This window comes from Trachemys scripta, chromosome 3 (genome assembly GCF_013100865.1).
Source record: "Trachemys scripta elegans isolate TJP31775 chromosome 3, CAS_Tse_1.0, whole genome shotgun sequence".
NCBI lineage: Eukaryota > Metazoa > Chordata > Testudines > Emydidae > Trachemys > Trachemys scripta.
The window spans coordinates 4043736-4054685 of NC_048300.1; the positions used below are offsets into that span (position 1 = coordinate 4043736).

At 61.9% G+C, this 10950-nt stretch overlaps 2 protein-coding genes across 3 annotated transcripts in view; one reads left to right on the plus strand and one right to left on the minus strand.

Annotated features, from left to right (window-relative positions):
• LOC117874146 (phosphofurin acidic cluster sorting protein 2-like) overlaps positions 1-9957 on the plus strand; it is a 104868-nt gene extending 94911 nt beyond the window's left edge. For both annotated transcript variants that reach the window (XM_034763984.1, XM_034763983.1), the window contains exons 15-24: positions 1619-1725; positions 2202-2356; positions 2535-2645; positions 4198-4300; positions 6203-6245; positions 6362-6404; positions 6798-6939; positions 7372-7595; positions 7721-7834; positions 8773-9957. In XM_034763984.1, the coding sequence (XP_034619875.1) occupies positions 1619-1725; positions 2202-2356; positions 2535-2645; positions 4198-4300; positions 6203-6245; positions 6362-6404; positions 6798-6939; positions 7372-7595; positions 7721-7834; positions 8773-8888 (1158 nt within the window). In that variant the 3' untranslated portion in view covers positions 8889-9957. The remainder of the gene's footprint in view (positions 1-1618; positions 1726-2201; positions 2357-2534; positions 2646-4197; positions 4301-6202; positions 6246-6361; positions 6405-6797; positions 6940-7371; positions 7596-7720; positions 7835-8772) is intronic.
• A 518-nt stretch (positions 9958-10475) lies between these two features.
• LOC117874145 (cullin-9-like) overlaps positions 10476-10950 on the minus strand; it is a gene marked incomplete in the record, with an annotated part of 40576 nt that continues 40101 nt past the window's right edge. Inside the window, 1 exon segment of the mRNA XM_034763982.1 lies at positions 10476-10847. Coding sequence (XP_034619873.1) covers positions 10725-10847 — 123 coding nt within the window.

Genomic DNA, 10950 nt, shown 5'->3' on the forward strand with positions numbered 1-10950 from the left:
GAGGGGAGCCGGGCTGCACACCAGCTGAGCCGGCTGCCTGCGGGGCCATGGGAGAGGGCAGCCTGGCGGGGGAAGACGGCCCCAGGAAATAGAAGGTTTCCAGGCTAGGGCCAAATGTCCTTTGTCCTCGCTTGGGGGCAGCCGCTGGAGAGCAAGACTGGGATTAGCATCCGCGCCTTAGGGACGATGTACTACACGACAGTGCAACAGGTGACCAGGAGAGAAGGAGAACGCGTTCCGGTTTATTGAGAACAAGGAGATCCCAGCTGGAGAGGGTAAAATTGTTGACAACGGGGCGGAAAAGGCAGAAGTGCTAGTGACGGTTTCCGTGCTGGATTTGTAAAGGAACCAGGCTGACGTGCTCGTGTCACACGTGGAGGACGTGCGACGTGCTTTCCAATCCAGCAGTCACCGGGGAGCGTTAAACACCATCTGCCAGGGGCAAATGTTTTTCAAACAGCAGCCTGGAGAACTTGTACCCAAGAGTCTTAAAAGAGTTGACTGAGGAGATCTCTGAGGCTAATTTTGAATAAATCTTGGAATAGCAGGGAAATTCCAGACGCCCGGGTGAGGGCTGATGTTGGGCCAATATTCCAAAAGGGCAGGTGGGATTAGCTGGCTAGCTGTGGGCCCGTTAGCCCGACATCAGTCCCACGCAGTGGCATGGAAAGGCTGAGATGGGATCCGATTGCTAATGAAGGGTAGGAATAGAATTAATGCCAGCCAAGGTGGGTTTATGGGAAACAGGTCTTGTCCAACAGCCCTGATCCCATCTCTGATGGGATTCCAAGTTTGGTTGGTAAAGGTAACGGCAGAAATGTAGCGTAGTGAGACTTCGGGACGGTGTTTGACTCAGCTCCACGCAAGGCACCAGTTCACAGACCTAGTGCAGCCTCACGAGAGCCCTCGTTAAACGAGCTGCCTGGCAGAGCTCACCCGCAGTCGGCCCTGGCTGGGCGTGTTTCTGGCAGGATTCCTCAGGGCTCGGGAACACTGGCAGGAAATAGAAATTGCTGCTTTGCGCTCCGGGGAGCTAGCGAGACAGAGCCGGGAGGTGATTTTACCTCTGTCTCCGGCGTTGGCACCGCGGCCAGGTCTGGTGTCCGCCATTGCAAACGTGGAGGGGGCAGAGAAGAGCCGTGGAAACGATGGGAGGGCTGGAGACTGCGCCTGGCCTGCTCAGGTTGCTACAGGGGAGACGGGGGGTGACTAGATCCCAGTGGGTAAGTGGGGGAGAAAATGCCAGGGCCGAAAGGAACTTCAGGGGCCCCTCCCCCAGCTGGGAGAACGGGCAGGCAGTTCAGAGCGATCGCACCCCGCTGGAAATGCCCTGCCCCCATAGGAACGGAGTCTCCGCTCCCGCCTCCTCCCGCCGTGCAGCACAGCTCTACGGGGGCCCTGGGGCAGGGCCTGGTGCAGATCTCCCCCCCCCCCCCCCCCCCGAGAGAGGGACGCCGCTAGAACTGCTCCTACCCGGTGCTGGGATCCGGATGAACTGGAGCCACTGGGGTGAAGAGAAGGGACGTGTGTGTGGGCTCGGGCTGCCGTGGGTCCCGCGGGCTGGGCTGCCTGGAGCTGGGCTTCAGCCCCTGCCTTCTCTCTGGTTTTGTCTCGACAGTACCTGAGCGAGCAGCTCCAGGCGCACAGACAACCCGTCGTCTCCACCTGGTCCGTGGCCGACGTCCAGGCTGCCTTCAACACCATTGTCGCCCGCATCCAGAGATAGTGCGTGCAGCCAGGCGGGGCAGGGGTGGGCGGAGACTGGCTCAGGGGCGAGGCCTGGCCCTGAGCAGCATGGGGGAGAAGACTGGCTCTGGGGGTGGGGGAAGGGCCTGGCCCAGATGGCACTGGAGCAGGCTCAGGGACGTGCAGTGAGGGAGGGGTTTGAAGGAGAAGCCCATAGGTGCTGGGGGGTTGACTGTGCACCACGGCAGGATTGGGCCCAGAGTGCATGGGCTGGGAGCAGGGACGTTGACACTGGACCCTAATGATGGCGGTGTCAGTCTCAACACTGAGAACTCCTGGCTGCTCCCCGTTAGCCCCTTCGCTGAGCCGCGAGGTGGGACACAGCAGACCTGCCTCTGGGGAGCTGTGCCCTTCGTCTGGGCTGCGTGGCCAGCCCAGGGCTTGTCTCCATGGTGGCATCTGTCCCGGCCCCTGCGTGGCTCTGGGTCTCTCAGGGCTTTCTCTTCCTTCTGCAGCTGTAACTGCAACTCTCACATGCCTCCCCCAGTCAAAGTGGCCGTGGCGGGGGACCAGAGCTATCTGAGCATCGTGCTGCGGTTCTTCGTGGAGCAGCTGGCCAGCAAGACCCCAGACTGGCTGAACTACCTCCGCTTCCTCGTGGTGCCACTGGGTAAGAGCCACCCGCTGGGAGCCCCGGTTCTGGGGCCCGCTGGGGACGGGGCTGCAGGGCCCCCCAAAGGCAGCCCACATGGGGGAGAGGAGGCAGCAGCGGGGGCATCGGCAAGCTCCACTCCCGAGAGCAGCCAGCGTCTCTTCCGGCTGCGTCACTTCCTCCGTCTCCTTGGCAGGCTCACACCCGCTGGCCAAGTACCTGGCGTCTGTGGATGGGAGGTACAGTGCCCTCTTCCTGGACACGGCGTGGAGGGAGCTGTTCAGCCGGGCCGAGCCCCCCAGCGCAGGTGAGCAGCAGGGGTGCCCGGGCAGTGCCAGCTCTGGGCTGTGCGGGCAGCTGGCGGTGCGCTCACCTCTCCCCTTTGTTACCAGATTTGCCTGATACTTCGGGGTTCGCTCATTTATTAGGGTTCTGTAATTCTCTCAATGTGCTGCTTGTGTCACTGGGGTTCTCATACCGAGCTCTACTGCTCCCTCCCAATGGAGCTGTCCTGCAGGACCTCGGTTCCCCAGGGCTGGGTTCTTCCAGCCCCAGAATCAGACAAACACACACACGTTAACAGAGCGTGTCTGAGAGGACCGGGTTAATCAGCACTCCCAAGCTGACCCCTTATATGTCCCTGGACTCAGTAGTCTGCGTCGAGCAGCACTTCCAAGCTGCCACCCTCATACGTCCCGGGTTCAGCACGTCCCTATCCCCACTTTCACATTACAAGTGTTCTGGTCGTAACCCACTGGATGAGCAAACCCCACAGGGTTTTTGGCTGCAGGGATCTTTAGCTTAGGTACAAGGAGCGTCGCTGCAGAGCGAGTGAAGAAACCAAAAAACACCCATGAGGGGGAGAGAGAGAGAGAGAAGCAACCAGCTTAACCGTGAACGTTATTCATTGCCAGGTGGTAACCACCGGGGAGCCAAACAAACAAAACAGTCATAATATTAAATCTAACTGAAATTTGATTACAAAAGTCAGGTTTAGAAAACTGTAACTGATCCCACTCAGGGTCAGAAGGCTACACCCAGAAAGAGAGAGAGAGAGCGAGCTGGGATCTCACCACTCCGGGAAGCTTGAATCCATTGGGGGTCCCAGCTGGGGGTCCGGAGTGCTGGAGACACGCAGAGCCCCCAGCAGGATCAGTCAGGAGAAGATGAAGTCCCAATGGAACTGATGCAGATTTTAGATCCAGGCATCAGAGCACTTGAGCGTGGGTCGGGGTTTTTGTAGGGAAAGAACAATGGTTCAAGGGAGACACTAGATTTGTTTATGGGTAAACTGATGGCTCAAGGGAGTATGCCAAAGTTGTTTTGTTCAGGCTAGACAATAGGAACTGCTCATTCCTGGCTCTGGGCGGTGTTTCTTGGAGGGAGCTCACAATGCAATTAGGCAGCTTCAGTATTTTGGGTACTAATAGAGGATTTATTACTAGAATTGGTCTGATAACTGCTGAGCTGGGTGTGTGCAGACGGGTACATTAACATCTGGAGCAGAGATCCCCCATCATGCCGTGCTTCCCTGCCTTTCTGGTCCCAGAGTTCTGTGTGGTTCTTGCCTGGGAATCTCTGTTCTCCATTCTGTAGGCTAATGGGGATGCCTCCCTGTCCCCTCTCTGATGCAAGTGGGGCTAGGGGTGTTGCCTTAATCCCGTCACCCTTGTCCAGAGAGGTTTAGGGGTGTCTCCCACGGCCTTTTCATTGCTTTTTGTAAGTCTTTCTTCTGATCGGTTTTGGTTCAAGCAGAGGCTGGGAGGGGGGAGAAGGTCTTTCGTGAGTCAGACAGGCTGGGTACTGTGCCCCGGTTCCCCAAGAGCACACAGCTGAGAGGTAACACCTTGCCTCCCCAGACACCGTGGACGTCCCTGGCCGCGTGGCTCAGTTCATTGCAGGAGCCAGCCAGTCTCACCAGCTGCCCATCTCCGAGGCTATGCTGACGTACAAACAGAAGAGGTGAGAGCAGGAGTGAGCGCTCAGGCCCGGGGGCACAGGCAGTCGCCCTGGACACCACCCAGCCTTTCCAGCCGGTGCCAGCTGCTGCCGAGGACCCTTCCCCAGGCAAATCTGGGGCTTGGCTCTTTGAATCCCGGCTGGGTGGCCCCCGATTTATGCAGCGCCCCAGGGAGCTGTCTGAACTAGCCGGCTGGCAGAGGAAAGACCAGCAAGGCTGGGGGAGGGGAGGACTGGCTGAGCCCTATGCTGGATGGGCTGGGGTCCCCCAAACTAAGGCAGGGTCTCCTGTGCAGTCCCCTTCTCAGCCGCCTCCCCCCAGTGTGTGAGTGGCAGAAGCAGCCGCAGGAGCCCTGAGAGGGTGGCATTTATCTGGGCATCTCCAGTGCTCTTCCCACCCGGCCTGCCTCCCTCGGCGCGGAGTGCGGGGGCCCAGGCAGAGAGCAGAGGTGACCCTTCCCTCCGGGGCCTCATTTCTGATCCCGTGCGCTCCCCTGGTGCCTGCTCGCACTCCCCCTATGCTCGGGGGGCACCAATAGCTGTCGTTCTCTCATGCCGCTGGCCCAGTGCAAGGCTCCCGTGTGCAGCCAGCCAGGTTTCCGCTGCCACGGAGCCTCAGTGCTTTCTGGCTCAGCTGCCAGGAGGGAGCGTGGCCGGGGACATGGGCAGCCCAGCTGCTTGGACGCTGGCGTCTGGGCTGGGCACTGGGCTCCCCGGCCTGTGCTGGCAGACCTGAGGCATACGGTGAGGCCAGGAACGTGAGCTGCAGGCAGAGGGCAGAGCAGCGTGGCCAGCTGGGGAAAAGCCCACAGAGCTACCGACCAACCAGCCTCATTCAGAGAAACCCAGGGCTGGGATAGCAGGGAGAGTGGGGAGGCACTGGCAGAGCTGGGGGGAGCCTAGGCTTGCAGGGGGCTGTGGGTCAGGAGTGAGGGGCAGCAGGGGGCTGCGGGTCGGGAGTGAGGGTCACCGGCAGAGCTGGGGGGAGCAGGGGGCTGTGGGTCAGGAGTGAGGGGCAATGCTAGCCCCTGGGCAGAGCGCTGGGAGGTACCAAGGCCCTTTTCACGCCGTCTGTGCTGGTGGGGTTGGGGAGGGGTGCAGGGGTCAGCCCCTTGAATGGGCCCTGGAGCTGTCTTGCCCCGGGGGAGTGGGCTGGGCCCTGGGGCTGTGCATGGGGCTGGCACCGCACCCGCCAGGGCCCGGCTGTCACGGCGCGTCCCAGCAGCGCGCTCACCTCTCCCTTCTCTTGGTTTGTGGCACCCAAGGAAGAGAAGCCTCTATTTTGATTTTTATATCAGGTACTGGCCCGTGGCTTGCTGCGCTGTCGCCTCGTTGCGTGTCCCTCCGGCCCATCTGTGTCTGGAATAGAACCAGTGCCCCTGCCCGCCCCTCGGGCTCCCCTCTGCCCTGCGGCCCCAGAGCAGGGCCCGGGCCAGGAGCTTTGCATGTGACCTCCCTTCCCTGCAGCCCCCCTGCGCTGCTCCCTGTTTGTCGCTATCCTGCTCCTCCCCTGCCCTCTCTACTTGCCTGAGCCTGGGCTGCAGTGTCGGGCGGGTGCTGTGCATGGAGGGGACCCAGCCTGGCCCCAGGAGAGCGGGGATGCGCCAGCCCCACAGTGCTCTGCTCCCGCTGGGGTGAACGACTCAGGGGCTCCCCCTGCCAGCCGGGCGGGCTGGGCACTGCCCTACGTGGCGAATGACTCGGGGGCTGCCCCTGCCAGCCGGGAGCGCCAGGCACGGCCCTGCAGAAAGCCTTGCTCGGCCCGTAGGTGGCAACGCGAGCCTGAAGGCACAGCAGGGCCCTGCCCAGTGGCCTGGCGCCCTGCGGCCCTGCCAGCCCCGAAGGCAGCCGCGAGCTCCCTGCGGTGGGTTTGCCGTCTGACCTTTCCCCTCTTCCCTCGCTTAGCCCAGACGACGACTCCTGCCAGAAGTTTGTGCCATTTGTTGGGGTGAGTGTCTGATGGGGGGGACCGCACGCCAGCCCTGCCGGGCGCATGGACACAGGGGGGTGGGGAGGGGCCGGTCGCAGGGCCAGGGGAGCTGGCTAACGTCTCTCTGTCTGCAGGTGGTGAAGGTGGGGCTTGTGGAACAGTCCTTCAGCGCCTCAGGTGAGCCCACCCTGCGGCCTGGGGCAGTGGGGGGGGTGTCACTGCTCCGGGCTCTGCCTCGGCCCCTCCCCCCCAGGATCCACTGGGGACAGCAGGGACCCCGCTGGTGGGGAACCTCAGGGGGCTGCAGCCTTCCAGGGGCCCCCCCTCCCTCCCCAAGCCCTGCTGCAGCCTCGGCTGGCCAAGGGAGCCAGGAAGGTCCCATCTACACCCCTCAGGGCCAGGGCCCCAGGACTGCAAGTGCCCATCCTGCCTCAGCACCGAGCCAAAGGCAAGGGGGTGTCATGGCCCTCGGCCCCAGAGCAGCCCCACTGCTGCCCTGGGGATATGCCCACCCCCCCCCTCAGCCCCCCTATAGCCCTCTAACTTGGCCCTGCCTTTCCCTCTTGCTAGTGGACTCTGATGACGCCACGGTCTGCACCAGTTCCCTGCTGAGCTCCGCACCTCCAGCCAACGCAGGGACCCCCCACAGCAAGGAGGCCATGGGCACCCCACCGCCCTCCCCATCTGTCAGCAGCGGCCTCTCAGGGGCTGGGTGAGGCTCCGCCAGGGGGACTGGAGGGAGGCCGGAGTAGGGTTAATGTCCCGCAGACTTGTTAACCATTTCCCTCCAGCAGAGCCAGCCACACTGCTCTGTCCCAGCCCGCCTGGCGTGTTCAGCCTCCTCTGCGTCCCCTGGCCCAGAAGGGAGGGGGCCCATGCTGCACCGTGTGGGGTACGCACTGCCAGGCAGTGAGGGGCGGGGGCTGTGCCACACCCCCCCAGCCCCAAGACTCTCTGGTTGTTAAATGAAAGCGGAGATTGCGGGTGATGCCCATGGGGAGGAGGGGCTGGAGCTGGCTGTGGGGCAGCGGGAGACCCGAATGGGGCTGGATCCAGAGGGATGCTGGTACAGGGAGGGGATGGCTAGGCTCAGCCCTGAGGGGCAGAGCGTGGCTGGGGCTATGTTGCTGTGGCTGTTGCCCAGGTCCCTGAGCCCCGGCGTGGAGGTGATGGGCCTGCAGGTCGACTACTGGACAAGCCAGGGGCCGGAGAAGAAGAAGGAGGGAGAAAAGCGGGAGATGGGCTTGAAGAACACACTGAAGAGCAACTTCCGGTCGCTGCAGGTCAGCCGCGTGCCCAGCGCCGGGGAGCTGGTCCCCCCCAGCACCATGGCCATGACCGTGGTCACCAAGGAGAAGAACAAGAAAGGTAACGGCTGGCAAAGGCTCAGGCAGGGCCTGCACCTGTCCCAGCCTGCCCTGGAGGGGGCGGAGAGTCCCCGCCTGGCTCCCCTGGCAGGGCTGGCACTAGGAGTCTTTGCTTTCTCCTCCCAGTGATGTTCCTGAGTAAGAAACCCAAGGAGAAGGACCTGGAGCCCAAAAGCCAAGTCATCGAAGGGATTACGCGCCTGATCTGTACGGCTAAGCACCAGAACACCATGCTCCGAGGTGAGGGCGGCCCAGCACCATGCCACACCCCTCCAGAGAGCCAGCCAGGCCAACAGCTCTGCCCCACCACTCAGACACCGGCAGGCTGCAGCGGGGGCTGGCTGAGCTCTGCCAGAATCTCTCCCTCCCCCGGCCCAGCTCTGGGGGGGTGAGCTGGACATGCACACACAGCCCTGCCCCGCACAGCTGAACTGCATGTGCGCTCTGAGCACAGCGACCAGAACGTTGGGCACCATTAGGAAAGGGATAGATAATAAGACAGAAAATATCCTATTGCCTCTTTATAAATCCATGGTACGCCCACGTCTTGAACACTGCGGGCAGATGTAGTCGCCCCATCACTAAAAAGATCTATTGGATTTGGAAAAGGTTCAGAAAAGGGCAATAAAAATGATTAGGGGTTTAGATTGGCTGCTGTATGAGAAGAGATTAATAAGACGGGGACTTCTCAGTTTGGAAAAGAGACGACTAAGGGCGGATCTGATAGAGATCTATAAATTCATGACTGGTGTGGAGAAAGTAAATAAGGAAGTGCTATTTACTCCTCTTAACACAAGAACTAGGGGTCACCAAATGAAATTAATAGGCAGCAGGTTTAAAACAAAAGGAAGTATTTCTTCACACAATGTACAGTCAACCCATGGAACTCTTTGCCGGGGGATATTGTGAAAGCCAAGACTATAACAGGATACAAAAAAGAATATACAAGTTCACGGAGGACAGGTCCATCAATGGCTATTAGCCGGGATAGGCAGGGATGGTGTCCCTAGCCTTTGTTTGCCAGATGCTGGATCACTTGACAATTACCGGTTCTGTTCATTCCCTCTGGGGCACCTGGCATTGGCCACTGTCGTAAGACAGGATACGGGGCTGGATGGACCTTTGGTCTGACCCAGGGTGGCCGTTCTTACGTTTGGCGCTCTGCTCTCTCCTCTCAGTGTCCATCGACGGCGTGGAGTGGAACGACGTGAAGTTTTTCCAGCTAGCAGCGCAGTGGCCAACACACGTCAAGCATCTCCCCGTGGGCATCTTTGGCTACGCGAAGAGTGTGTGAGCCAGCCGGGCGGCCTGGGAGCCGGGACTCTGCTGAGTGTGGCAGGAGGCAGCGATGGCCATGGCCTGTCCCTTCTGCTGGGCCCCGCTCCAGGCCCTGGCTGTTCCCACTCAGTTTCTTTCCCCCAGGGGGCTTTTAACATGCAGCTCGAACTGGTGCAACAGGGGATCCACGTGGCTTCCAGCGCTGCCGCCCCCCAGGCCAGCCTCCCACTGGCAGGGGGCCACCCCAGGGAAGGGAGGGGGACTGGGAGCTGCTTGAGGGCGTCTTACTGGTGCTGCACCAGCAGACCAGGCTGCTCTGGCTCGTGCCAGGGGGTAGCTCAGCCAGTGGCACCCTCTGGCCAGGGCCTAACTCAGCCACCCCCTTTCGGCAGCTCCAGGGCCCCACTGGCAGCTCCAGGCAGTTGAGGGGTCTCTGCCCCACCCTGCTGTTTTGGTTAGGGGGGGTCAGCCCTTGCTCAAGGCCCTGCAGCAGCCCCTAGACCTGGGCCCAGCCCCCCTGCCGGAGCTGCAGCCTGTGGACAAGCTGAGGTTCTCCTAGCGCTGCAGGTGGGGGCCTCCTCCTCCATCAGCTCCAGGGCCCCAGCGCTAGGGGAGCTGTGCTGCAGCGAGCCTGGGGGGCAGGCAATGGCCGGGGGGGAGCAGAAAGCTGGGCTGGCCCAGCTGTGCCCTCAGCGCCAGGAGTCAGCACCCAGCCCTTCACCGAGCCTCCACCCGTCAGTCCGAGCTGCAGCCCCCGCCCAGAAATGCTAGGGGCAGGCCCACCCGCTGCAGATGGGGGACCCTGGGCACGGGCTGGCATAGGGTTCACAGGAGGAGTGTGGCAGCCCCCCAGCCCTGGCACTGCAGCTGATCTCACACTCCTGCCCTCCGCCTGGCAGACTCCAAGCCCAGCCCAGCCCCTCATGCTGCCAAACCACTCCCTGCCCTCGGAGACCCAAACTGGGGGCTGGGCGGCCGGCGGGGGCGTTACCCTGTTTTTTTTACAAGATTCTATTTTTTTTAAACTTACTGTATGGTTGCTTTTCTGAATTAATTTTAATAAATTAATGCTGGTACCACTGTGACAGGGGTGCAGGGTGTGTGCAGCTGGGCCCCGGGCGGGAAGGGGGTGCAGAGCCCCTCAGCTACGGCCAATGCTGCTGCCTCTCCCACAGCTGCGTTCTGGTGGGCGAGAACCCCACACGTGGCGGGCGCTGGGGGCCTACAAACCGGGCATGGCGATGGCTGCTGCAGACGCCAGGCACTGCCCGGGGCGCAGCTCCTGGGAGACGGTGCCAGCCGGGGGGGGCCACTCCTAGAGGCCAGGATTGCCAAGCCCAGCTCCAGGGACTTGCCATCAACGCTGACTCCCCCCTCCCCAGGCACATGGGAGAATCAGGAGCTGCCAATGGAGCCGGACGGCCCAATTCTGCCACTAGCCTAATGGGGGTGCTGGCACCAGCCTCACCAGAGCAAGGGAGGGAGCCCCCCATAACCTCCAGCGGTGCCCAAGCCCCTGCACACTGGGGGTGAGATGCCAGCTCTGCCGTTCCCTCGTAGGGCCCAGGGCTGCGGGCACAGATCAGCACAGGGAGGGCACAGATCAGCACAGCTGTTTTATTTAAATTAAAAACCTCAAGCCCTTGGGAATCGTGTCTTGTGCTCCAGGGGCAGTGGCTGGGCCTAGGCAGGACTTCTCTCCTGGCTCGAGCCCCAGGCGTGCCTAGACCCCCAGCACTGGGCAGCCAATGCACTGCCTGTGGGTGGGGCTCTGGCACCCCAGGGAGCAGTGCCGCGGGGCAGTGTCAGTGTCCGTGCCCGCCTGGCCCGCGCACACAGCCCCGCTCCGCTTCTACCTGAAGGTGGAGAAGGTCTGTCTCCTCTCGGCGCAGGCTGTGTTGGGCATCGTCTTGATCTCCACCGTCTGGAAGGTGACCTGGGGCGGGCGCTGCTGGGGCGGGGAGGGGGAGGGGGAGGGCGTGGGCTCCGTGGAGACGTACTCCAGCAGCTGGGGGTTGTCCTCCTGGCGCCGCACGTAGCCCTGGCTCAGCAGGTGCAGGGTGCAGGACAGCACGTCC